The 27,941-nt window shown below is 42.9% G+C and overlaps 1 protein-coding gene across 2 annotated transcripts; it reads left to right on the plus strand.

Moving 5' to 3' along the window:
• The first annotated feature begins 1,078 nt into the window (after positions 1-1,078).
• Positions 1,079-27,858, plus strand: TMEM51 (transmembrane protein 51). 2 transcript variants are annotated; one of them, XM_067567482.1, is made up of 3 exons: positions 1,079-1,527; positions 21,476-21,955; positions 25,725-27,858. In XM_067567482.1, the coding sequence occupies exons 2-3, from the start codon at positions 21,609-21,611 to the stop codon at positions 26,134-26,136; spliced, it is 759 nt and encodes a 252-aa protein (XP_067423583.1). In that variant the 5' UTR covers positions 1,079-1,527; positions 21,476-21,608; the 3' UTR covers positions 26,137-27,858. The 2 variants fall into 2 exon arrangements, with proteins under 2 accessions (XP_067423583.1, XP_067423584.1); XM_067567483.1 differs by lacking the exon at positions 1,079-1,527 and adding an exon at positions 17,918-18,002.
• The last annotated feature ends 83 nt before the right edge of the window (positions 27,859-27,941 follow it).

Here is a 27,941-nt window from a genome sequence, read left to right on the forward strand (position 1 = left end):
TAAAATGCCATGAGTTTGTCAGTTCTCTGTGGGCCTGGAGACAAGACCTTTGGGGACTTGTAAGGAAAACATGTAAATGGTTGAGACACTGCGGTTTCAGAAGCGGTTATGCCCTCGTTGTCAGTCCTCTCCTCACAGGGTTTAATTTGTAGGAAAAGAGGAATTGCCGGATTGAACTGGACCCAAGCTCCACCTATTCCAGGCTCCTGTCTCTGCCAGTGGGCAGCACCAGCTGCTTCAAAGGAAGTTGCACTGAGGAAGGGGCTAGTTTCTCAACAGACCGCATGCTCCTTCCTCCCATGCTCGTGGCAAGTCTTGTGGGCTGTAATAACCCCCGCACAGCTGCTTGGGGTAGGGCAGAGAGGGAACCAGAGACTGGGTCTTTCAGAACAACAGGCCTGGGTTGCTAAAGGTGCTGTGTTCTTCTCCATGATTCTTCACAACAGGCCCTTTTCACACTCCTGCCATTCGTTATCTTTCTAGCAGTCACTCATCCCAGGATATCCCGTCTCTCACCTGCATCCAGGAGGATGCTGCTTGTTCTGACATCACTCCCAGTACCATACTGCGACAAGGGCTGCACCATTGTGTGCCTGTGTGTTTCCACACTGTCCCCGCTCGTGCTTTTAGGGTAGGATCTTCAAAGATGCCTAAGGGAGCTAGGCACTCAACTCCAATTGGAATTTGGGCTCCTTACTCTCTTAGGTGCTTTTGAAAATCCCAGAGTGGACTGTAATCTCTGTGGGGCGGGGGTCTAGTCTTTGGCACAGTCTACCTCTTGTAACGTGTCCTTTGAGCCAATAGCTCTAAATAAGATGTTGCTAATTATTTGTGATTTTATCACGAGGCCTGCTGTCTTTGACATTTTACTCAGACCTCCAGCTCCTGGAGACAAGTGACTACATGGGAACCGCAGCGCTCCTGCTCTTGAAATAAACTACATTTCTACCTTTTGTGGTTGCAGAGAAAACCTTGAAAACGTGAGCACCACAGCGCACTCTGAAGACACCAGGCCAAGCCCCAAGGATGGCGGTGATGCTGAAACACGGCTAAGGGGAAGGGTTGGGCCTGACAATAACCCGACCCTGTGAGGCTGGGATCAGGTTCGGGTCTGGCTTTAAAAGGAGGCGGAAGCCGCCCTCTAATTGACGCTACTGAAAGAATAACTGTGGCTCTGAAACAGCTGCCAGGTTCCTGCCCAGAGGCGGTGGCATTACAGTAGTGGATGCTGGTCCCGGTGGAAGCAGAGCTGCTCGGGGAATGTCAGATAACACCCCCTTGCTTCAGGTTGTACCAGCAGCAGCCGTGGGAAGAGAGAGGCGAACCCAGCCCCTGCCGCCCGCCGCGCCCAGGGCCGGCTGGGGAGGCTCCAGGAGCGGGGTGGAGCCGCGGCGGGGGAGGGCGCGGCCGCTGGTTCCTTTCTGCTCGCTTCCTTCCTGGATCTCCCTCCCCGGGCGTCCCGGCGTGGGGCCGCGGGGGAGCCGCCGCCGGGCATGGAGCGGCGCCGGAGGCCAGCCGGGCGCACAGGTGAGCGTGGGGGGCCGGGGCCCGGCCGCGGGCAGGACGCAGCCAAAGTCCCCCTCTCCGCGCTTCGCTTTCCGTGCCGGGGAAAAGGGAGCCGAGCCAGCCCGGAGCCTGGCGGGGGGGAACCGTGCCCGGGCCCCGGCCGCTGGAGTCCTCCCCCCGCGGGGTCCCCGGCGCAGGCAGGCTCCGAGCGCTCCCCGCTGCCCTGGGATCTGCGCGGGGCTCCGCTCGCCGGGGGGGCGCTGGGGGACGGGCGGTGCCGTGCTCCTGCCCCTGGGACGCGTCTCCCACCCGCCTGCGTTTCTCCGCCCTCCGGCTCGCTCTCGGGCGGCTGCTGCTGCTGCTGCTAAACGACTTGGCCCCGGGAGCGGGACCCGGGGCTGTCCCAGCCCGGGCACGGGGACTTCTCCCTTCTCAGCGAAGGTGCTGGGGTGGGAGGGGGGGGGATCGCGAAGTTGGTTTCGCCGCCTACACAGGGCATCTGCGGGAGAAGCAGGGCTTTGAGCCGCGAGCCTCCATAGCAGGGCGTGCCGAGCATCTCCTGGAACCAGAGCGGGCTTGCACCACCTTATTTGGTGACCCAGAACTCGCCCTCCGTGCACCCTACAAGCAGGGTGGCGGTTGGCAGGCTGGAAAGACCAGGGCTTGAATGCCATTTCCTTATCAAGGGAGGCTTCACTGGAGGGATCAGGTTCAGGTACCTCAGCCTTATGAGGAAGGGCAGCCTTCTGTTTGAAGACATTCAACAGGGACTCTGGATTCAGCTGCTGTTCTGCCACAGACTGACCTGGCTTCATCTCTCTGTGCCTCAGTTCCCCACCTGTAAAATGGAGATAAGAAAAATGTCCTTTCTCCCACCATTTACCTGGTCAATACGCTCCTTGGGGTAAGGGTGCTTTTGTTACAGTACATAGCAAGGTGAATGTCCCTCGAGATGTTGCAGTAATACAAACAATAATACCAAGGTCCACAGCTCTAATTGCTATAGTATCTCCCTGCCAAGAGAACAGGAGAGGGCTATTTCACCACTGATACGATCCAGAACTACAGAGATGACTTTGTCCTGTATTTTACAACAGAGACCATTCTCCTGTCCATAAAGTTACCACTCCCCCCTTCCCCAGCTGTATGTAATTTATTATCCAATCATTGCTTGGGCAGTTTATAATTCCATGCAGTTTCACTAGAACTCTTTGTGGGCATTTGATGAGCTTGGTTGAATTAGCCTAGAGGGAAAATTTGCCATGGTGAAATGATGCAGAACATTAGGGAATTCTGGATGCTCATTAACGACTCAGGTGACTCTCGCCAGTACTTTCTGTATGCTACCTTGCAAGTAATATGGGGGAAAAGACTGGAGTGGTTCCCTAACTTGAACAAGTAGGCACCACTACCTCCTATGAGAAGATTATGTGCCGAAGAATAGATTTATATCTAATATTTCCCAAATTTGTGTTTTCAGCATCTCCAATGTATTTTAATTCACCTTGTTATAGTGGAACGTTTAAGCAAAGAAAATTTGCCTTATCACCTGGCCAAGTTTCTGAGCTGAGAAGGACAGAACTTCCAGCAAAAATACTGAAGAGGCATTAAACTGTATAACGGCTCTATAGTGAATATACCCCCCTTCTGCAGGTTGTGGGGGGAGGTTGGAGTTTACTGAGATGGGGGAGAGTAGAAAAATGCTAGGTAAAACTTCTTTTTTGTATTAAAAGGGAAGAGAGAGAGATTTGGGACCAGTCTGGAGCCAGGAGTCCAAAGGATTCCTAGCTATGCTACTCTGCTTTTCCCAGTCTGATCCGGACCTTACCCACTGGCACTGGGGTAGGCTTCTCTGAATCATGTTGATTGACGTGTGGCCTCGCTCATGAATAGTGGAGGTAAGGGCATATGTGCACTGCCCTGTAGTTTGGACTACAGGGGTGTGAATAGCAGTATGTACCAAAGTGCACTTTGGTGTGTGCTGCTATTCATACCCCAGAGGTCCAAATTGCAGGGCAGTACACACTTGCCCGAAGTCTTATCACCATACGAGCAGATCTGCTCTTTACAGCGATTCTGTGCACAGGTGTAACTGCAACTTCCAGCAGGCGATTGTATGTCCACAGGCTGCTTCCAACTGTCTCCTGTTAAAATAGATACACCTGGGTGGTTTCATGGCCCTAGTATTATCTTCTAATTTTCTCTAGTTAAAAATTAATAACAACCACCTGGGAGCAGAAAATGTCCAGTTGAAAGTCAGCAAGAGTAGTTCAAAGTCTGACAGCGGTTCTCAAACTTCTCGTACTGGTGAACCCTTTCACAGAGCAAGCCTTTGAATGTGACTTCCCTGGGTGGCTGGGACTGTGAACCCCCGCCACGCACAGGGCTGACAGCCCCAACCTTGCCTCCTGGGAGCTGACAGCTCACAACCCCATGTAACCCCCCCCCCCCAGTTTGAGAACTCCTGGTCTAAGAAGTCTAAAACACTCTATTTAAATATAAACCGAAAACTAGTCTCCTAAAATAGAGAGATGGTAACTGGTTTTACAACTCCAGTGAAAAATGTTTTTTGATTAATTGAGCATAGAATGTGTGTCACTAAAAGCTATGTTAGTACCATGTGTTGTTAGTATAGTGAGCTATGACTTCATAATGGTTCACTGTTATCTTAGTAACTGAGGGCCTGTCTTATGACAGGCTACATCAATAAATCATACGCTGGCTTGTGGTTATTCTGCATGTCAGGCTGTATTTCTGCATTCCAGCGTGTCTGTGTGCTTGTACCTTTCCAAAGAGTGTCCAAATGAAGAGTCATTCTTGGTTTATGCTACTTGTAAGAAAATTAAATGGTGACCTTCCTTCTCCATTGTCTTGTGCTTTGTGTATTTCCTCACACCAGAGCAAAGGGGATGTGAACGCTTTCTGTGTTCTGTGCCCATTTGACACTGATCTAAATAATGACACGATGCAAAGCAGTGGAGATCTGGGCCTCTGTCTTTCTCTCAAAGGCCTTGTTCTGCAAATGCTCAACAAGCGTGTGACTAATTATGAATGTGCATGTGAACTCTTGCAGCAGTGGGGCCTACAAGAAAAAAGTGAAACTGAGGTACTCAACAGAAAACTCCTCTAGTCCAACACCATTTTGATTTTCTCTGTGGCTTTGCTTAAGGGAACTTACACACAGGCATACTGTGGGAGAACAAAACAAAAGGACTTTTGTCACTTGGTGTTTATAATAGAAAGAAACCCAATTATGTACTAGGGGTAAGGAGCCTAAGTATCATTTTCCAAAGTGACTTAGGCACATAAGTTTTATGAAGGTCAATAGGGTTTAGGCTCTTAAGTCAGTTTGGGACTTTTAAAAATGTTACCTTAGCTCTTTTATTAGAAGCAAATTGACTAACAATTTCTTATAAGAACTGATAGAAATGTTTCTACAATTTTAAAAAAAAGTCTAATTAAAATGACTATTTTTAAAACGCATTAGCAACCCCTGAAACCCAAATATCGCTGTATTAATAACCCGTAAGTGAAGCTGACTTTATAGCCCGAGGGATGCAGAAAGCAAACAGAAAATAAATAATGACAAGCTTGATTTAATAGACACAAAAACTTCTAAGAATCTATGATGGTATTAATTACTTCGGTAAATGTTTTAACTGGACAGTAATGCTTTTAATATAATTTGTGGTAGAAATAAAAACAAGCGTATTTAGTTCTAAAAGTTCTTTTGGTGGACGTGTATGAGTAATGCGTGACAACGTGCTAAAAGTCTTCACCATCCAGTTTGGTTAGAATTTTGTACATTTTAGTCCAGTGTTTTTTGTTTTTTTGTTTTTTCTTTTTTCAAAAGGCTCTTATCTTCTAAATTCTCTTTGTCACAGTATTAAGAGAAGGGACAAGCCATTCCTTCCATTTGCTTTGAAAGTAAATATGTTACAGCGTAGTCTCTCTAGTCTTGAACCTGTCTTGCTACCACTTTGATTCAAAAGCTTTCAGTCTTTGCCTCTTATGCCCTTAGGTGTAAAAGTGAACTGTCTTAAAATCAGGCATTAAACTTTTTTCATCTCTTTCCTCTTGTCATTTATTTCACAACCCCTTTGCCCCAGAATATTTTAGATTACAAAGACATTTGTTATGAGTAAATCATGCATGGGGGGGATAGAGAATTGGAAAATGCATATTATGAATAGTTGAAGTAGGTGATCATTTGAACAAATTACAGGAGCACACAGGACCAACTGGTACGTACAGGGTTAATTTACCATTATATGAATTAGAGGGGTCAAGTAGATTGGGAGACTGTTGCACAAGGGATATGGTGGAAGCTCCATTGCTTGAGTCAGTTCCTTATAAATCATTTGAGAATGCATTGTAAGGAGCAAACCTGCATAATTGTGAAGACATACTAGATGACCTAATAGGTTGCCTCCATCTCAGGAACATAAGAATAGAAAAGAAGAGGGCACAACCAGCTATCCCATGTAAAATAAAACCCTTAGCATGTTGGTGCTGCTCACAACTTGGCTACCATTGAATTTCATCACCTCACAGGATCAGGCCAGCAGTTCGAAAAACTCATCTATCACTTTCTAAGCCAGGCTGAAAAACAGCTGTGCTGCTATAGTTCACAAAGGCATGCACGCTGGCAATTTAAAGAAACATAGGAGTCAGGTACTGTATTTAACTGTAACACTGTTGATCAACTTTCCATTTAATATGCTTTTTATGAAGTAACTTACTACGAGGGCTGGCTGAACAGCAGAAAAAACAAGTTCAATTTTGCAGGTACTTGTAAAATAATATATTGCCCGAACGGTATTTGACTAGTTAAACAGAGTTAATCAAATAGCACAGAAAGGGGTTTGAGTAAATTATCGGAATACCGGTGAAATTCATCCAGTGATTCCCCGCCCACTGTTCCACCATAACTATTCAATGCATCTCTCTTGCTTTTTGTTCTATCTTCTCTCTTTTCCTTGCTTCCTTTTCTCTCTTTCCTGTAATAGGCCTTGGTGTATTTTTTTTTCCTGTGTTGTCTTCAGTTTCTGTCTCTTTCCCTGTCTTCTCCCCTATAACTTGTATTCTACCACTTATGTTTAAATTTCTCTTTTTTTTCTTCCCACCCCCAATCCTCTCATTACTGTACTTCCCTTTTCTAACTTGTCCTGTCAGGCTCTCTCTCTCCTGCCACCTCTCTCCTACCCCCCAAACACATCCAGGGACCCATCTGTAGGACTTGGAAACTTTACCAGTTTACCTCAGTTGTGGGTGTAACCCCTAATTTTGTGCCACTGAGCAAGGAATGAGCAAACTGTTTGCTCAATCACACTATATTTATCGTTCTTCTGTGGCAATGCATCTTATCAGCACGTTGCAACTATTGGTAGCTATCCACCCTTGTCTGATGCAGTGACTTTTATGCACAGTTGTGGTATGCTACTCCCTTTTTCAGAGCATTCTTTTGTCAGTGCTCCTAATGAAAAACGTGGTCAGGAAATGGTGACAGATGGGAGCCTTCTAATAATGCGAGTGTTTGAATGTTACTTTCAATATCTGGTTTAATTTCAGCTGTTTGTTTGCAAAATATTTAGTGTGCATAAAAAAAATTATGCAGAGCCACATCTGATAGACAGAGGCTGTATTTATTCTGAAGATATGGGATTGGACCGGGAAATGAGGAAGAAAGGTCAATTGGCAATTTTAATGTTTTGCAGATGATAGGAAATAGGCTTATCCTAAGGGAAGGAGACTGCAAGTGGAGATAGTGTCTAAAATTTGGAAGGATACTGTAGGAAAATTACCTCAGGGACAGGATCAAGAGGATAGTATCGCAAACTAACATGGGGCAGGGAGGAGATCTAGTCAGTCCTTTGTATAAGAATGACTTTGGACCTTCTTTAGCTTGTTTTACTTCAGGTGGAGAGGGTGGAAAAAAAACTTGGGAGGTGATGTAATACAGTAGGAGTCATCGAAATTCAGGCGGCAAGTGGCAGAGCTTTGCAAGACGACAAAAGTGCAAATGCATTAAAAACAAGGGGGAGGGAAAAGACCAGGAATGTGAAAGCACCATCCTGAATGAGACAACAGTACAGTGATGATCTGGAGCATGAGAAGGGCGCCTGGCCTCAGATCAACACCAGATTTTACCGCTATGTAAGACAGCTAACACTTCTAATGCCTCACAAGCATAAATGCAAAAGCCAACGAATTATGGAATCCGATTTGTGCAGAGTTCTATAACCCAGAGAACAGTAACGGTGGGATAATTTTCCATGGATGCAGGAGCAAGGAGTTAGAGATGCTTAAACATTGTATGAAGAGAGTGATTCCACAGTACCCACAGAGTGGAGTGCAGCAAGAAGGTACAGTCTGCTCTGCAGAGGTTTACAGACTGGAACAGGGAGTTTTTCCTAGATTAATCTCAACCTAAAAGGGGCCAGTATCTTGGGGGTGGGGTGTGTGGGTGGGTTTAAGCTTAGTTTGATTCAATAGATTTTGATTCTGAATGCATCCCCAGGAGTAAGAGTTCTAAAGTGCAGGGGATGGCATTGGTGTTAGAGAAAGCAATAACTAAACCTCAGTTCATGTGCTTCTTATGCAACCCTAACTTCAGTATTAGCCATCAGTTTCGGGAGGATCTGCTCTCCTTTTTGCAGCCTGCCCTGACCTTGGCATTTTCAGGGGGCTACCCTGGGCACAGACGGGTCACATTGGCATAGTCACAGCAGGATCCACTGAACCAGATCATTTGAGGTTTGGATCAGAACCCCCATTCTATTCCAAACTTAAAATTTGATCCTGAAAGTGTTCAAGGTTAAAGTTAGTCACAGTGGGAGCTGTAAGGATGCTAGCAGTGGAAAAACAAGCAGCAGTTTGAACACGAGCAAAGACTGGCAGAACTTCTGATGCAAGAGAAGCAAGCCTTCACCCAGCTGAAATCAGAAGCTGGGGAGAGAGTCCCGTGAGCTGACGAGAGTCAGGCAAGCTAAAGAGAGAGAGAGACAAAGAATCTCACAGGAGGCAAATGGAACTTCTGTAAGTTGAAGCAGAACTTCCCAGATTTAAACTCCAAATCAAAGTAATAAAAGAACAGCAGCAGGATCTGTATCATCCTGGACGTCCAGCTCCTCTCAACAGCAAAGATTGGGAGAGGATCTATCCCATCTATAACAATGTTGGTATGTTATTTGATGATAACATGGTAAATTTGTGTAACCAAGTTGATGTCATAATCTAGTTCCAGAGAGTGAATGTAATCTTCTGTGTTAGCTGTAATCACCAGGAACATTTGTGAAGGGGGTGGGGGAGATGCATGACTCTAAGCAATATTTTTTGTTTAACCAGAGACTGACATTCAATAAAAGTGGGGTGTGTATTTCTTTTTTGGGGCTGCTTGATAACCAGTGTGGGGAATCAGGAGCACTGGTTGGGGAATCTAACTTCAGCATTAACCACCAGTTTTGGGAGAATCTTCTCTCCTTTTGCAGCTTGCCCTGACTTTTCAGGCAGGCTATCCTAGGTACGTACGGGTCACACCCAGAATATATAAACAACCTTATAAACCCCATTAAGAAGAAGGGAGGAATCTAAGTTACCCATTCTACTCTCCAGCTTACTGCAGCTGCGCTTAGTGCTTGGAAAACCAGAGATGTGACTATAGTTAAACAAAGATTCTAGTGACTCCTCTGCTAGGTCATGTACTAACCACTTTGGCTCCATTCTTTTTGAACATTGTCCAAGATGCTCATAGGAACCGAGTGCTTAAGTTTTTATCAGCATAGAAGTTTCTCCGCAAAGGTCCAGGTAAAGAGACTCGCCTTCTACCTAGCTTCCATCATTGGCATTAGGAACCAAATCGTTTTAGTAATGTATAGTCTTGCGGAAAGTGTCCTTACATCTGTTTGACAGAGCCTGTTCCAGGGTACTAAGTTCTTCATAGTAAATAGACTCTCTTGCCTTACTTAACTAAATCTTAATTGCCAGATTGTGGTTGTATCATCACAACTTGCTTTTTGTTGCATCTCATGTTTGTCCTCTCTAAAGAGAACTTGGTCCAATGAAAGATATTCCCTCACCCACTTTGTCTCTCTAATGGATTTAGTGCAGGACTGAGAGGCAGCAACTGCTGAGCGCTGATCCTAGTTCTGTGACTCATTTAAGGTGCCTTGGAAAAGTCATTTATTTCAGTTCTCCCCCAAACACTGTGTGAAATGGGGACAATGCTTACTGTGCTTCACTGGGTTGCTGTGAAGGTTAATCGGAGCCCTACATAAGTGTTAAGTATTACTCAAAAGCAACCCAGGGAAACTCATGAAATCCCAGGAAGAGCATAATGCTGGGATATCCCCATGTTTTACTGTTTGTTTTTTGTCAGTCGCTGAAGTGTGTATGTTATTGTCTGGGCATGGTTTGTTTTTTTGCATGTGCCCAAAGACTTCGATACTTCAGGAGTGCTAAAACAGTGACACTAAATGGGATTGTTCACTCTTGAGGCGCCATTTCTAAAATCTTTAAAACATACTGACATAATTATCACTGAGCAGATGAGAGGATTTTGGAACTTTCTTGGTCCATGTGTGTGTTGCTTTTACCCCTGAATTTATTAGACTCTGATTTCAACAAGTCCTTCTTTCTACCAGTCCCTTCCTTCATTAAAGACTTGTTGGCCCTAGAGACCAGTCAGATGGGGGTAGCGAAGAGTTTTAAAAAGGTGTGAAAAGTTAACTTCCTTGAAGTAAATGGGAGTCTCTGGGCATTTAGGATTCTTGACTTACCTAGGTGCCTTTGGGTGCCTAGAAGTAGGCACCTATTTTTTTTTTTTTTTAAATCTTGGCTTTGACGTTTTTTGGATCATATATTCTGTTAGTACAGCACAGCACCAGCGCGGAGATTGGGAAAGAGGGTGACAAACGCTCTTTGTGCACAACTGAACAGTAGCACTTAACCGCCAGTCACATCATGATTTGCAGGGGTATCGAATATGTGGTGTTCCCTGGATATTAGAGAGACAAGGTGAGCGAGCTAATATCTTTTATTGGACCAGGTTCTGTTAATAGATATCACCTCACCCACATTGTCAGTCAAACTCTTAGGCAATTGGAACAGACTTCAGGAGTTTAGGATTTCTCAAACAGGGCAGCTTTTATTCTGTGGTGACAAAGCAAAGGATCTAAGGTTGCAGAATCCTTTGGATACAAAGTTGCAGCCTATGGGTCATTAATTTGCAAGGATAAGTAACTAATTATTTGACTCAACTCTTTTCTTGAGGTCTTCTCTGATTTCAGAATTTAAAAGGAAGTAATTGTTGGCTGCCTGTAACCAGCCAGTTGAAAAAGCACCTTCCAACCTGTTCATAATTGTTTATACTGCACGTGTAGAAGACTGTCCATTTCAAGGTTTTGCTAATCATCACTTTCCTGCAATGGGTTGTTACTAGGTCTTACAATACAAATATCCACTTGTTCACTTGCCAACGTATGGGAAGCTTTTCTTGGTGAATAGGGATGGAGAGGGTAGGAGAGCAGGGGTACTAGAACATTAGTTTCTGCAAAATTTCTGGTAAACAGAATGTCATTCTCTAGCCCTTAAGATTGCAAAGCACCTTGTAAATGTGAGCCTGATACAGAGCTGACAACTTGAGTCTCCAGGGCAGGGGAGCTCCAGTACTCCTGTTCATAGCTCTGCCAAGCCACAACAGAGTGAAATTACCAAGGTGCTAGACCATTTCAGGGCTGTGAGAGAGCAGCTGTGAAACTGACAAGCATACTGCAATTTCACTCTGTTGGTGCATGGCACAGCTATGAGCAGTGGCGGGCACTGGAGACCGAGGAAGCGTGAGTAGTGGCTAAAACAGCAGCCAGGAAGCTGGGAGTGCCTCAAAATACCGCAGACCTCCCACCCCGAAGTTGGGAGGCTGTGGAAGGGCTGTAGCAGTGGAAATTGCTTCTCCCCACTTTTATCAGTCAGGTGTGGTGAAGGGGCTTCAGATGTAGCAGCCTCTGCCTAACGATGTCTGGTACAAAAGATGGAGCCCTCAAGCAGGATCTAGGGACATCAGTCTGGTAGAAATTCCAGCATTCTTCCTATTCCCAGAAACTGGGGGGCTAAGTTTTTCACATGGCTGTTTTCCCTGGAACTGACTGGTAAACAACTTCCTCCTCCGGTGTGTCACTGGACTAGCAGACTGAATCCTCTAGCTAGCAGAAAACAGAGTTTTCAAGCCCTAGTTAGTGCATTTTCTTTAGTTTATAATGGTTCAATGTCTGCACTAGAGGAGCGTGTGAGACAGATGGGCAGGCTAATGAGGACAAGTTGTCCTACTTGCTTGATGTGCAACAGGCGTTGAAAAGTTATTCATAAAAGGGACATGATACATTGAGCGCTAATGGATCACTTACGCTGTTGTAAATTGGTGCTGGCGTGCTCTTCCTGACTCCTGCTGAAGTGTAACAGAGATGTAAGCTTCTTAAATCAACCTGCCGGTCTTCTCACTGACTCTAAGCCGGTTAGATTGTTTTGCATGTGCTGCAGGTAAAATGCAGTCAGACTACTTCATTTCGGGCTTCAGGGGGATTTAATTTCCCTTCCCCTGGCTAGCAGATAATGCGTTCCCAGCATGATGTGCTTAAAGGAAAACTGCAGCCATTCGGTCAGTACTGCAGCACATGGAAATGATCACCAGGGATAAACTAAGTGGGAAGTTAATTTACAACTGGCAGTTCTGAATCTAGGACAGGATTGCACAAGAGTGTTATTGTAACTCTCAGGGAATGTATGGGTGTCCACCAGACACCAGTGGGTTACGCTATCAGTTGTGATGCTAATATTATGGGAACTCAATGGAAGAGCTGGTAACCCATGTTACCACCCTAATTTATTAGTGGCTTGCTGGTTGTTGACTTGTTTAAATTTTAGAGTTGACTTGAAAACATGGAACGCTGACATTTTTTTTCCTGACAATCTTGAAAGCAGAATAGTAGCTAATATATAGACTCTTCTATAGGTATAATACTGCTGATGTCCAGAATTGTACCCCTTTTAATCAAAATGGCCAACCCAAGTACTTGAAAATACCACTACTGGTTAAACTTTAAAAACACCACTTAGTTTGAAAGAACTGGATCTGACCAGTAAAACTTGCTAAAGGTAATTCTTATTCTTCAGCTGTTGGGTGTGAGGGTTATGAAGGAGGTTTTACCTGTATATAGTCAGTCAGTTATGCAATGCTATGTCGAGTTGCTGGTTTTCTTAAAGTCTCTTCCTCCCCTCCCTCCCTTCTTTTGACCTTACTCTGAAGCATTAGCAGTATGCAGATGGAGGCTATCCAATCTGATTGACTGGGTAGTCTGCTCTGTTACCTTTTTACTTATTTATATCACGTTCACCATCATAGCAATGGCAACTACTGTGTTAAGACCTTGTGAACCTAGAATGCACCTAGAATAAGTAAAATGGGTGCAGTTTCTGTCTTAAGTGCAGGGATGCTGACACCATTGCTCTTTGTTCAAGTTCAGGTTCCTCTAGATTCTCCCATTATTCATGCTCTTTATAATATATTAGTGGCCACAGCCGCTTATCAGGATTGGGGCCCTGCTCCTCTAGTTGCTCTACAAGGATACATTGGCGAAACAGAACCGCCAGTTTAAATAAATCAGTCCAGCTTTTTGCACAATTTCTTATCTGTGCTGGGTGATAACAGATCTTAATTAAGATGGACCCATAAGGCCATTTGTTGAGAGGACTGAAAGGGTTCCCTTTAAAATATTGGTGAGGAATGGGAAAGGGTTTGGAATTTGGGTGCAGTATGTAGAATCCTGGCAGGACGTGGAAGCATCTGAACTTGTAAAAACGGTAATTGTTCATCACTATATCAATGCATCCCTCTGCCTGTGCTAATTTGAAACTAGTAATGGAATGAACCACATATAAGTCAACCCTGCCCTTCTTGTACTTTCGCTAAATGCTTTTCTGCACCATTAAAGTCAATGGAATTACACACCTCCTCACGCAAGGCCTTCAGTGTTCCTAATGGAGTGAAAGGTTTGGGTAGAGCTGAGATTGGCTCCTCAAAACATGGGCCATTTCTCTTCTCCAAATCTTTATGGAATAATGTACTCGATGAAAAAAGGTGTCCATTGCAGTGGTTAAAATCTGACCTGCTACATACAGCACCTTCTGTTTCACACCTTCTGGGAGTGGATTTAGAAATCTTGAGCCCCTTAAGGAGTAATGAGACGAATGAATTTCCAAAAGCACATGGCCAAGGAAAGAATTAGTGCACTTTAATGAGTGCCTCTCTGGCTTGCTCCTGGAAAAAGCACACAAGGGCTTAACGTTGGCCGTGTATGTTTTTGGTATTAAATTTTTAAAATCAGCTTATCCTCATTAAGCATGGAGTTCCACTATTTAGTGCATCCTGTTCCTGGCAGTGAGAAGCATACAAGGGAATTCTGACTCTGCTTCATTGTTTTATTAACTCCCTATTGAATTTATTGTTCCTAGTGGATTGGAATCCTTCTACAAATCATGACTGCACAGAATGGGTAAATGCAGCTGACTGCCATTCAAGAGCCCTCTAATGGAGCAAAAACTGATTGGGATTTGCTGTATTAATAAAGACTTTCCCAGCTTGTTCGGTTCCACCTCACCCAGAAATTATCTGGGGAATAGCTACTGAACATGAAAACAGAAGATAGCTGCATTAAATGCAAGCCTGGGGTCTGATTCAGAGGTACTAATCAACTGCAGCTTCCATTGGCTTCAATGGCAAGTGAAAGTAAGTGCTAAGCACCTCCAAAAATCATGCCTCTAATTCACATTTTTAGTAGATTTGAAGAGGGGTGGAGTAAAATGTTATTCTCGATAATCTGACCACAGGTCTCTTAATGGCAGCTGAACTCTACAGACTTTCAATGTTTTTTGTCATCTTCCTAACAAACATCTGGGGAGAAAAGCTTCCAATAATGCCAGCTATTGAGAGGTGCAAAGTCTATGAGATCTGTTAAGTGGGTGCCCTCAATGGACCACTAGGCAGGAGGGGATACTGCTGCAGTTGCCCTGAATCTGTGACACTCACCCTTGCCAACAAAAAGAAAGTACCAAAAATGGTATTTTCCTTGTTTAGAGAATGACTCACTCCAAATTTCAGAGCAGCTATCTGGCAGTGTTAGTCCTGTATACCAAAGTAATTTAACTTTCTAAATGGCAATCAGTTCCCAAAGCACGCCCAAGCATTGCATTACAGTTGCATTATATCTTTCTTGCCAGCATTTGAAAGCGGTATTCATTTATCTGCATAGGTTGTGGTGTACTTTTATTATATTTTGTTGCATCCTCAAGATTAAAATTCATCAGTGACCTTAAACCACTGTAGCTATAGAATGTTTAAATCTGTGGTATGCAGGTTAACAGGAGTCTGACCATGATGGCAGCAGAAAGCGTAGGCAACCAAAACCTCCCGTCACTTCTGCCAAAAAGTAACTGTCTTCATTTAAACCGGACTAGTCATTAATTGTGCAAACTACAGTAAGTACAATTTGTTGTTGCAGCAAATGATGGGCTTATCTTCAGCAATTGCTGGGGGGCGGGGTGAGGGGGGGGGGAATTATACCTGGCAACTTAGCTTAGTTTCCTCATTTACCAGCATCAAAGGCAGATTTGTCCTTCATGCCTAATTAATTCAGTCATCTGATGGGTAAACTCCATCTTTGCTTTGTGGCTTCCAGTAGAACCCCATTGCCTAGTCTGCAACATAGGATTCCAAATGACGCGTACCTCTGCCATGCTGAGTGCACACTGTACACTACCCTGATTTCACATTGGAGGGTGAAATAGCCCTCAAGCCTAATTTAATAAGTTTGTTCTGCATCGTGGCTGCGTCAGAGATTTGACCTTTTCCCTTAATTGTGGACTTATCTGTGGCTATCTCATAACTCGGATTGTAGATGTTTTTGAAAACATGGGATGGGAGCAACGTAATGGGGAAAGAAATCAATCCAAAGTTTGTTGGGGTGGGGAAAATCTCAGATGCCCCTAGATGATCTCGAAATAGCTCCCTGACCTGCATACGTGCACCTGCCAGCATGATTCCTCTAAAAATAGGGGTGGGCAAACTACGGCCTGTCTGAGCATTTCGTTGGGCCCGCTCCTCCCTCCCAGCCTCACCCCTCCCCCCCGCCCTTCTCCACCACATGGGCCCAGCAGCGCCCTGACTGGAGTGGCTCCGGGCCCCAAGTGGCGCAGCATGGTGGCCGCTCCCCATGCACAGCCCCGTCCCTTCCCCCCTGCCCCAGATGTGGCCTTCAGGCCAAAAAGTTTGCCCACCCTTGCTCTAAAAAGCTCCAAGTTCCAAAGAAGCTGCATTCCTTCTTTTCCACACATGCCAACAATGATGTCTGTAGCTCCCTTTGGATTGGAGCTCTTTACTTCACCCCAGTTTATGTCCTTTGCCGACTGACCAGCATATTATCATGTTCCTAACGGAGGTGCAATTATCCATCCAGATCTCACATGGCTGAGACGTCCTAAATCCTCTAATTCTGATTAATCAGTCATTGAAACATCTCTGAAAAAGGCTTAAACTCTTACGCTCCAGGGGACCATACTGAACACTTTATAGGAAGTGAGGTGATAAGAGTCTGCTAGGACACAAAACAGAAGTGGCTTCCCCTCTTTAGCCGTTGGCTTATCTAATTGTTTAAACAGGTGAGTGTGAGTGAGTGTGTGAGAGAGAGAGATTCACATAGGAAAACTTTAGACTTGTAATGGGGGAGAGAACAAGCCTGCTGTGGCCTGGATGTGGCATCCAGCATGTGGGCAAGAAACCAAAATGAGCGAGTCAAATCTATTTATTCATATCTGAATACTGGTAACATCACAGCAGAATTTTCAGAAGCCTTCTCAATCCATTGCTGACTTTGCACAGTCAACAGCTGACCTCTCTGTGGTCTACTGCACACCATCTATCCATCTCCTTGCTGTAGTACGATGACCTGCCACCATTCTGTCTGTGATGACTTTCTCTTGGTTATTTCCATCTCTACGTCTGATGTGACCACCTGTTGATTTCCAAGAGCAGAGTTCACTTCTCGCCACTAATATTTCTAATGTATGCGTTCGTTACCTCTTCCATCCAGGAGATGTGCAAGAGTCTTTGCCGGCACCACATATCAAAGGCTTCAGTTTTTTTCATGTCAGTGGCATTAGTTTCCCAGCATTTACATCCATAAGTTGCTATGGAAAAAAATTAAGCTTTTCACCAGATGAACTTTTGTACATTTGAGATGCTGCAGTTTTTCTACCCTTTTGTAAGGGAGGCCATGGCTGAGCGACCCATCCTTAGTCGTCTTCTGATTTCTTTGGAGCAGCCTCCTTGGTTGGATATATATGATCCCAGAAAATTAAATGAATGTACTGCCTCTTCAGCTTGACCTTTAAGTGTGATGCCCACTTGCATCCTATTGTTGTTGATTGCATCAACATACGTGCATTTTGCTTTTTTCAGGGAGGAATATGGACTATTCCTGAATGTAACTTTTCACAGATTCCAACATTTGTTGTATTGCATCAATGGTTACAGCAAAGAGTGTTGTATCATCAGCATATCTGAGGTTGGTTAAGAAGTGTCCACCAAATGAAATCCCAGCTCCTTCCACAGTATCAAAACCTTCCAGAGCTTGTCTCATAATAAATTCCAGAGGGGTGGCCGTGTTAGTCTGTATACAGCAAAAACAACGAGAGTCCTGTAGCACTTTAAAGGCTAACAAATTTAATTTCTGCAGGCATAAGCTTTCGTGGGCTGTAACCCACGTCGTCAGATGTCATCCTCTAATGTCATCTGATGAAGTGGGTTACAGCCCACGAAAGCTTATGCCTGCAGAAATTAAATTTGTTAGTCTTTAAAGTGCTACAGGACTCTCCTTTTTCTTTATAATAAATTCTGCACACCTATTGAAAAGACTTGGGGACAGAACGCACCCTTGTCTCTCACCCTGCCCAATGGAAAACCATTCACGGTCGCCTGTTTGCATTGTGGTCTGTTGTTGACAGTGGAATCTTGCAATGAGTTCAAGAGAGATGTTTCTAAATCCCCATGTCTGCCAGTATCCTCCAGAGATGGTTGTTTTGGAGAGTATCAAATGCTTTGGCGTAGTCAATGAAACACACAATCAATGGTTATGTTGGATTTTACAGTGATATGACAGATATTCATGATTTGATCATGTGTGCCTTGTTCATTTCGGAAGCCAGTAGTTGTGGTAGTTCTGCTTCTATCATTTGCTTCATATGATCCTGAATTATGTAGAGCAGCACTTTACTTGTGTGCAGTACCAGGGAGATGGTGCAATTGTGTAGTAACTGCTTATATCCCCTTTCTTTGATAATAGCAGACAGATGGCTTTCATCCAGTAGCCTGGCCAATTTCCACTCATGGTTGCAAATTTTCCACATGAGAACAATACTGAGGTCACCGAACACTTACAGGAATTCTGCTGGTACGTTATCTACCCTGGTGCTTTCCCGGGCTTTTATTTCATAACAGCACGCACCACTTCCTCATGCAGGATTGATGGCTGATTTCTTTCATCCTGTACTGTAAGCAGATCTGATGAGGCATACAGATTGGCAAGGTAATCTCTCCATCTGCATTTGATATTGTCACCGTCAGTAAAAACTCTGTCATCGTGATCTTTTCTTATGCTTGGTCATGGGGGGAAATGAGGAACACAAGAAAAGCTTGATTCACAGCTCTATGCGGGGACAGGGGAAATTAATTTCTCCAGCATAAACAACCTTTCCTGTAACAGCAGTTCTAGTCTGGTGACTTAGTGTTTCTAGTGTAAATCATTGATAGTCCTGGAAATGCGATAATGGCAGGTTTGTGAGGCGGAGGCAAAGATGAATCTAAATTCAGGGACGACCAGTCTCATGGAAGCATGATTCATTGTGAGGTGGGGGCCAGGGCAGTTTCTCATTGAAGTGGAATTGGAGACACTGAACTCCCTTTACCTTCTTAAAAATAAAAAAAGTGAGGGTGAGTCTCTTAAGGCCCATTTTAGGACCAAATTGAAGTTGAGCACTCGCCACCACACAGGATTGGATGTGAAAGGAGAGAGTCAAGTGGCTCGGTAGAAACCAACCTGTAAAGTCCCATGGGGTAGTACTTCAGGCTGTGGGCCCTTCCCCATTTCTTTGATGCTGGCTCTGCACTTCCAGCAAGTGGTTGGAGCTGCTAATTCTGCTGGACTGGACTCAAGGCTTGTACTTAGAAGCAGATCTTTTCTTACACAGGTGATGGCAGCGCTGACTGCTGATGTCACAAGCAGGGGAGAAAAAGTTTGTCGTCTTATGAGTAGGAAGAGGAAGGAAATTAAGTTAAAACATGGACTATTTAAAAAAAAAAATCCTAGTTTAATTTGCCCTGGTACCAACTGCATTTTAACACTCCAAGGACTCTAGGTAAAACTTTCAAAAACACCTTTCCCAGACTTAAAGAAGAGCTCTGTGTAAACTCAAAAGCTTGTCTCTTTCACCAGCAGAAGTTGGTCCAGTAAAAGATATTACCTCATCCGCCTGGTCTCTCGAACATCCCGGGACCGGTACAGCTACAACAACATTGCAAAAAGCATCTAAGCAGTTTAGGAGCCTAAACTCCATTGACTTTCTGTAAGATTTTAGGTGCTGAAATCACTTTTGAAAATGGGAGTTGAGAAACTTAAGTATGCTTTTGGAAACTTTACCTTCTGTCTAAGAAATATTTTCTTACCCTTTATAGTGGCACAATAATAAGAAAACAAGTCAAAGGAACCAGTGTCCTGTGCATTTTTGTACTGAGGTGGGACAGAAAGAGGAAGCAGAGTGGAGTTAAGTGATGCTCGCTCAGTGAATACCCATGTCAGCCATATCTCAAGGCACTGCTCGCTTTACGGAACACTAAATTAATGTGTCGTAAAATATTTTTGGAGAGGGAAGGTGAAATAAAACAAAAACTATTACAATTTTGATTTCTGCCACTGGTGGGTTCTCAGCTGGAGCCTGCCACCATCCTTTTCTTTAGAGGAAGGGTTTAGATGAAGGGTAGTCCCAAATTTATGGGTTGGAGGTGCAAAATGTTTTGGTGCTGTAATATGGAGTTATTGCATGTAAGTCCTTCTCATTTATCAGCAAAGACTTCATAGTAAAATTCTGAAGTGAGGTTTCATATACTAAGACGTCATTATTTTTACAGGATGTACTACTGTGTTTACTAGTGACTATGTTAAAACTAAACAAAATCAGCCAAGTATGTTCTGTAATACAATATCCTTTGTTGTTCACATACTAATTGGCAAAATTCAGTAATTTATAATGGGTGTCCTAGTATGTTTTACTTTGTTCTTGCTATACATGTATATCCACTATCATAAAACCTTCCAGAGAAAATAAATGGTAACAGGCATGCTGATGTAAGCACACTGGGGGCCCTTAAATACCCGGGAATTGACTGCTTGTTTGCGTAAGGCTAGCCATAAACTGCTTTGGTTTGGCATCTATCTGGGCATTTATAAGGTGCCAGTTGCATATTATCTTGGGAAACCAACCAAGATTAGTTCCACCAATGGTGAAAACAAAAATTCAGTTTACGGGGGGTTGGGGGAGAGGGGCCAGAAATTCTAAGGTCAGTTACAATGCCTATCTGGCCTGCTGGTTCAGGAACTTGAGCTTCCGACTAGAGTAGGCCTTGCATGCCAGTTTGCAGACACATGGCCGAGTCTTGTCATCACTAGCTTCTATTGCATTAATATCCCTTCTGAAGAGAGTGTCTTTCACATCAGTGGAGCATCTGGGTATTTAAGAGAGAGAGAGAACAGAACAGCTAAGAGAAGAGGAACCTGTGATTCAGCTTGTTTCCTTGCAGAAAAGCTGAGACAGAAGTCTTGCTTGGTTTTGTTTTGTGTGACGAGACTTCCCTCATACCCCCAGACTGCGGCCAGCCAGATCTTTAACCAGTTCTTCTTTCAAAGTATTGTTTTTAAGGCTTGTGATTTTCCATTTTGGTTTTAGGACCAGTATGTTGTGCTAATTGCAATTAAGGTAGTGAAGCCCCATAGGGCATGGTGGCATAAAGAATCTTAACGTGGTAATATACATTTGTTGGGGGTTTTTTGTTTAAAGTACCTTTCATTCAGAGATCCCAAAGCATTGCACAGATTATATATGTGGTCATGGAGCTATTGTTCACCAATAATACTTAGCACTAATACCTAGCACTTTTCATTTTCAAAATGCTTAACAGTCGGCCACAATGACACCCTTTTGAGGTAGGTAAGTTACATAGGGTAAATTTTTCAAAAGCACCTAAGTGTCATTGAAAGTCAACAGGAACCTAGGCGTCCAGGTGCCCAAGTCACTTTTTTCAAATGGGACTTAGGTTCCTAAATCTCTTAGGCACTTTTGCAAATGTTATCCATAACCTCTGACTCAGGTTCCCCAGTGCCACAGAAAGTGTAGTCTCTGTTAAAGGCAAGATTATAAATTAGGAATTCTGGTTCCCTGTGTGGTGTTTAAACCACATACCAAGGAAAGAGAGAGATTCTCCAGTTGAAACTACAGGGTGAATTGCATTTAGGCAGACTGTAACCACTCAAGTTGGAATTTGAAGCTTGAATATCTCCTGGTTCTGCAGAACTTTGGCGGAGAGGCTTTGCCAAATGGCCAGGATCTACCTTTCATGCCTAACACCAGAAAAGCAGCATGGGGGGAAGTCCCGGGGATGCTCTCCTCCCATGGATAACCCGAATGGCCAGTAGTGATCCTTCCTCTGGCCACCATATTATCCCTTGACCGACTGCATGGTCATAAAAATGTGCTTTAACTTCCAGTATTAAGATCAGTGGAACAAAATGATGCCAAGACCTTCTTGTTCACTGTAATTGTAGCTCCTTATTTAAGTCGCATGTACTAATTGCTGTTCTTTTACTTTTTCCAGATTTCTCTCTCAACTCAAACATTTGGGTGGATTCATAAAAGTGCGAAGCCTGGATTTTACACACCTGTTTTTTTGGAAGTGGCATGCTATAAGCTGACTGTGCTTATTATCTAGTGATCTAGCACAGGGCACAATGGCCCAGTCCAGGTCAAACGGATCTTACTATGCCCTGACTGCTATAGGGTTAGGAATGCTTGTTCTTGGGATCATAATGGCAGTCTGGAACCTGGTCCCAGGATTTGGCCATACTGATAGGCCTCAGTTATCTAGTGGAAATAGCAGCAACCCAGAGCACGATGGTGGAGGAATATTGAAGAGTAAAACCTTTTCAGTGGCTTATGTATTGGTTGGGGCTGGAATGCTGCTGCTTTTGCTCTCCATTTGTTTGAATGTCCGGGACAAAAAGAAGCAAAGACAAAGTGAGGATATTGCTAGGATCCAGCAAGAAACATCCTCTGAACCTCAACATCAGGAGGACAGGTAAGTCTTTCGGTTAAAGGGTACTTCCTGGGAATGGTGTACAGATTAAAATTAAAAGGGGTTCTTTTAATAAAAAAAAAATAAAAAAAATCACGTTCAGAAATTAATGTGTTCAGATCAATTGTACCACATGCTAAAACATAGGCAGTCAAGAAATATAATCTCTGGCAAGTCAAGCGTAAAAGTAGGCAGGCAAAAAAATAATTTGAAGAGTAACTGGTACCTGACCAATGGGAATCTGATATTAGTACATTCAGAAATTGGCAGGACACTCATTTGAAAATGACAGAAAGGCTTTAATTGCTACACTTATAAAATGAGCCACCAAACCAAAAGTCCAGTATATATTAGTTGCAAAAGCAATTTTCATCAACAATGCAGGCAAGAGGGGGTGGCTTCAATTCTTGACAGCTTATCTGAGAGCTTGGATCCGTAGTATTAGAAGAAAGCTGGGTGAGATGACAGTTCTGTGTCTAGAATGATTTCTCAGTCTTGAAATGCACTTTTGCTCCTGGGATTGCTTCTCTCTTTATACTCTCAAATTCAGTATTTTCAAAGCACTTTTGGTAATTACGTGAGAGAACAAAGGAAGCCTAAACAAAAACGGGAAAAACCTAAATGTTTCAAAATAACTGTGGAAAGACCAACATGTTTCTAAGAAGGTGTTAGCCACCTGGATTTTGTTTAATCAACAATCCAGCACTTGTTTGTCACAAAGTTCCACCCTTTCCTAACAAAAGGGGTTTGAAGTTTGAGATGAAAGTTTGAATGCCAACTGAGGTGGTACCCATCAGAAGATAGGATCAAAATGTATCCTTGAAAAATACAGAGCCACTGAGATATTGTGATAGGTTAGACAGAAAATATCTTAATGCCATTATATCAAACTATAGTAGGCCCACACCTTGTATACTGCATGCTGTTCTGGTCATCCCATCTCAAAAAAGATTTATTAGAATTGGAAAAAGTACAGAGAGAGGCCATAAATATGATTAGAGTATGGAATAGCTTCCGTGTGAGGAGAGATTAAAGACTGGTACTGTTCAGGGTTTAGAAAATCGACATATGAGGAAAGGTTTAAAAAAAACTGGGCATGTTTAGTTTTGAGAAAAGAAGAGTGAGGTGGGACCTAATAAGAGTTCTCAAATATTTTAAGGGCTGTTATCGAAAGAACGGTGATCAATTGTTCTCCATGTCCACTGAAGGTAGGTCAAGAAGTAATGAGCTTTATTTGCAGCAAGGAAGATTTAGGGTAGATACTAGGAAAAACTTTGTAACTGTAAGAATAGTTAAACGTTGGAATAGGCTGTGGAATCCCCATCATTGGAGGTTTTTGAGAACAGATTAGAGAGACTCTCATCAGGCATGGTCTAGGAGGTATACTTGGCCCTGCCTTAGCACAAGGGGCTGGACTAGATGACCTCTTGAGATCTCTTCCAGCCCTACGTTTCTATGATTCTGTGCTTCAGGGCATAAGTTGATTGCCTTAGAGCTAAGGAAGGAGTTTATCCCTCTATAAATATCATAATGTAATGGGCTACGTGAATAATAAAGGTTCATCTTCCTCAGAAGTACAAGCTGTTGGCCATAGCTGGAAGCAGCATACTTGACTGGATGGACCAGTGTTTAGAACAAATAGGATAAATCATGTATTCAAAGCTTTTGCTTGCTTCTGTAGTGTAAAAATGCTATGGTATGGTGGGCATCTTGAAAACAAGACCCATTGGTGTCATTGTAGAAGAGGCAAGATCCTTTTTGTGAGCCAGGCAGAGCTTCTAGAGGACAGAGAGATGAAAAGGAGTCTGCCATTGCTACAGGAAATGTGGATATCTTTATTTCTGCTGTGGCCTTAAGTCTAATCATTTTGTAAAGATACGAAACAGCCTTTCAACAGCAGATCGGGAAGTATACACACAAGGTGCAGAGAAATGGAACAAACTTTTACATCCGTTGAAGTTGTGCAGTTCTCATTAGGAGGTAGGGAAACTCCAATAAATACTGAGCAAAGAACGTTTCTGTTACCAGAACATTTTAAATAAACCGCTTACTGACACTGGTTCAACATCACAGGGAGTTAGATGAAATCACCTGGCAACGTGTACACTGGGATGGTGTTTGATGCAGACTATATTCTGTCCCCAAAACACTGCCCTTTCCCTCTGAAGAAGGGAAAGAGTTTTTTCATATGAAACATGTAACAAGAGTATGAGGTAGCAATGTTCCAGCTTAGTTTGATTAGAAAGTACCATGATGGCAGCTATAGAAAACGCTAAGAATCTGCAGAGAAGGCTTTTGTGCTGTAGCAGATGATGTGAAGGGAAACTTACTCATGTTAATAAAATGCAGACTGCAGGTTACATGTAGATACACGCTATAGATTGGCATGATGTCCCTTTAAAAGCATCTAAAAGAATCCCTCTTCCCTAACAAAAACAAAAAAAAAACAGGTTTACATGAATATACTTTCATTTAATTCCCTTATAATTAGGGCGAGTCCCTTTAAATTAATTCCAACTGAGTGGTATAGCTGACAAGGAGAGATGTTATGGTAATTCTTCACCTGTCTGTTAGAAGAGAATCACTATTCTGATTTACAGCATATATACCTGTTTATGGGGAAGAGAATGGAGAAACCAGGAATAATTAATGCAAGATGCTTGAACTGTAACTCGTTAGTCATAGGGCAATGAAAAGGCAATAAAAATAATGGTGCTATAATCAGTTTTACAAAAGAAAGAGAAACTGGCATTTCCAGTCTGGTACTTAAACAGTGTAAAAATGCAACTGTAACTCCTCCTATCTGTTCCTTCCTTGGTTTTTTTTTTTTTTTAATTCGGATGGGATGGTGTTACACTAAGCAGTTGATGCCTTAATTGAATGTTAGTTACAGAAAAATGTTAAATTCTAACACTTGGCAATTGCATTTCGCATTTGAGAATCATGAAGGGCTTTGCAAATGTGGTTTTTGGATGGGTAAAGTGAATTTGTTAATTGCAGCGAGTCCTGTCTGTTAGCATTCCCCCATTCCCACCACACAATCGGAGATTTGCAAGCAGATTGGACCTTTTTTATCTGGAAGATAACTAAAGATGGGGAAAAAATGCATACTCATGTTCTTGGCTTGCTTATTTCCATGATACACTAAATTACATAAAGCAATACAGAAAGTACATTTGCTGTCTTTTTCAGTGTACACAAAGCCATTTGATATTCGGATAAAAAGTAATCAGTTTACACCTACTGATTTCTCCTGAAAGTTTAGGGGAGAGTGAGAGAGGGTTCACTAGATGTCCTAAACAGATCTTTTCCAACTCTAATTTCTGAGTCTGCAGTCATTGCTATAAGAATCCAACGTATGACCTGAAAGACTTGTTGCTGTGTGACATCACTGACTTCCTAATTTTACATTGATATGGACACTTTGAACTCAGTTGTACACCCTAAAACATTAGTGTGGCCTAGTGATTAGAGCTGGGAACCAGCATTCCTGCAGTGCATCCCCACCCCAGAAATGAATTTGTCACATACAGAGGCAAGTCACAACTTCTGCGCCTCTGTTTCCCACCTGTAAAATAGGGATAGTAATCTTGCTCACAGGGATATTAGAGGTTTAACTAATGTGTGTAAGGCACTTTGTGATCCTTGGATGAAATGTGCTGTAGAAAGTTATTATTGTATCCTCATGTATTTCTGGTCCCAACATTTGAATTCCCAGAAATGCAGCTGAAATGGCTTAGCTTATTGACCATTTAAAAATTGTCTTCTACAGTCAAGAAGAGGATGATGACACACCGTCCCGATACTACGTTCCCAGTTATGAAGAGGTTATGAACACAGGCTATCCTGAGATGAGAGACTTGGACAGAGGCACCAGGATCAGCATCTCTCTACCCTCTTACGAATCTTTAACTGGGATTGATGAAACTACACCTACTACAACCGCCAGAGATATTGATTCGAACATAGAGCGGCAGCCAAGCAGGCACAGCTCTCGCTTGAGCAAACGTTTGAAGCCCCTGAAAGTTCGGAGAATTAAGTCTGAGAAGCTGCACCTAAAGGATTTCCGAATAAACCTTCCAGACAGAAACAGTGCAGGTCAAATAACAATAGAACCATTGACCCCTCCTCCACAGTATGATGAAGTCTCAGATAAACCACCAGGTAGCAAGCAAGCGACCTAAAACTTGTGGACTATCTAGGGGAAAACACTACTAGATACTTGATATATAGGTGCAAATGCAGTCAAATTCCCACAAGCTTTAAAAAGTTCAAGCAAATGATGAGCTATAGACCTCTTTTTCAGAGGGAGAAAATGACCATTCTAAGTCATGGCTTTTCATGAAATACCAATACAAAAATTAAACACTAGTGCATCTGATACTCTGAAATAAATGAAGTCTAGAAGTACCAGATCTTTACTTACTTTTTTTTAATTAAGTAGTACATCGTATACATCTCTAGTCCCTTTTTCTACACTAGATTTTTCTAAGCCACTAAACTGTTGTCTTTTTTACCAATAATTTTACAAGTAGAAAAGAAAAGGTAATTTTGTGTTAGTTTCTCTTTTCTTCTACTTAAAGCCACAATGTTGTTTGGTTTTTCTTCTCCGCTTCCATTAAAGTGGAGTTGAGGTAACGGTAGAAAGCAAACCTGCATTTTGTAACACTTCATAGTCATGCTGTGAAATAATCTATTGAATGAAATGACAATTTTGAACCATCAGATTTGTTGTTGAGCAATAACTCATGATGCCAGTGACAAGCTTTCTAAGCACTGTGGACCAAAGAGGAGAAGATGGCTTTTGGTGTTCCAGTGTGACGGGACAGTGTATTTAAGGTTAACCTGTAAATTCATTCATTTGGTAGCTACTACAATGTGCACTTCAAAAATTTTTATTATGTTCTGTTTTAAATTAGCATTGAATATGCTAAGCAATGGGAGACTTTTTCTAAATAAATGATTTGTGTGTGTTGTAAATGGGAACAACACAAGTACTTTCATCAGGGGCTGTACGAAATGTAGGGTAAAATGTTTTTTCTATTCCAGCTCGGAAAATGGTGGTTTCAGCATCCGTGATGCACACAATCCCTCTTCTGGGTTTTTAGCAAAGCCATAGAGATTACAAAAGCATGTTCGGCTGTGAGGTCATATGAGGGAATATGCAATAAGTGTACCTGTATTGGCCAGAAGATAAGCTTTTCTGAATTCACAGAGCAGAAGTCCTTAACATGCAAAGCACAAGTATCTCTGGCTTTCTTACATGCACTTGCTCTGATGTTTGGCAAGCCAAAATCAGCCAGTTCCCCTGGTGCCTCTTCCTGGAAATGGTCTCTACTATTTGGTGATGCAGCTGAGAAGAAACCACTTGCATTGATGAATGTGATGACATGGTATATATCAGAGAATCTGACATTTAGGGTAGAATACGATCAAATAAGATGGCTGGCCTTTATAAGACATGCTATGCCCAACTATGTATGATGTAAATGCAACATGGCCAGTATGAAGTTTAATTATGTAATTAATACAAGGTTAACAAATGTCTCCTGTCACAGGACAAGTTTGATGCTGGCTGCAAATTTCTTCAGGCACTCTTTGCTGCACTAGACTTATCCAATAGTAAAAATAAGCTAGAAAAGAGGCTTTTCTGCTAGCTGGGTGTTTGGAAAACATCTGGAGAATTCTTCAGGGAATCACACGACATATAGATATTCGTTACTGTGGCGTATTATCTGTACCAGAAGCTGGCCACAGCTAGAGTGGAATGAGCCTTGGTCCTTTTCAGACATCAATCTTTTTATAATATTTCACTGATTTGCACTACCTACTATTCAGTGACATCTATTCTGGAGATGAAGGGAGGAGGGAGTTGTCTCATTTTTGTTTCTGGTAGGGAAGACCCACTTGAACAAGATTTTAAAATATCCTATAGGGAAGAAGTTTCTCGGTACTCTATGTTCCTGTCCGATAAACGAATCAGACTGTG

Source organism: Emydura macquarii, unplaced genomic scaffold (assembly GCF_026122565.2).
Source record: "Emydura macquarii macquarii isolate MOO-44397 ecotype Brisbane River unplaced genomic scaffold, CSIRO-AGI_Emac_v2 contig_2768, whole genome shotgun sequence".
NCBI classification, from domain to species: Eukaryota; Metazoa; Chordata; order Testudines; family Chelidae; genus Emydura; species Emydura macquarii.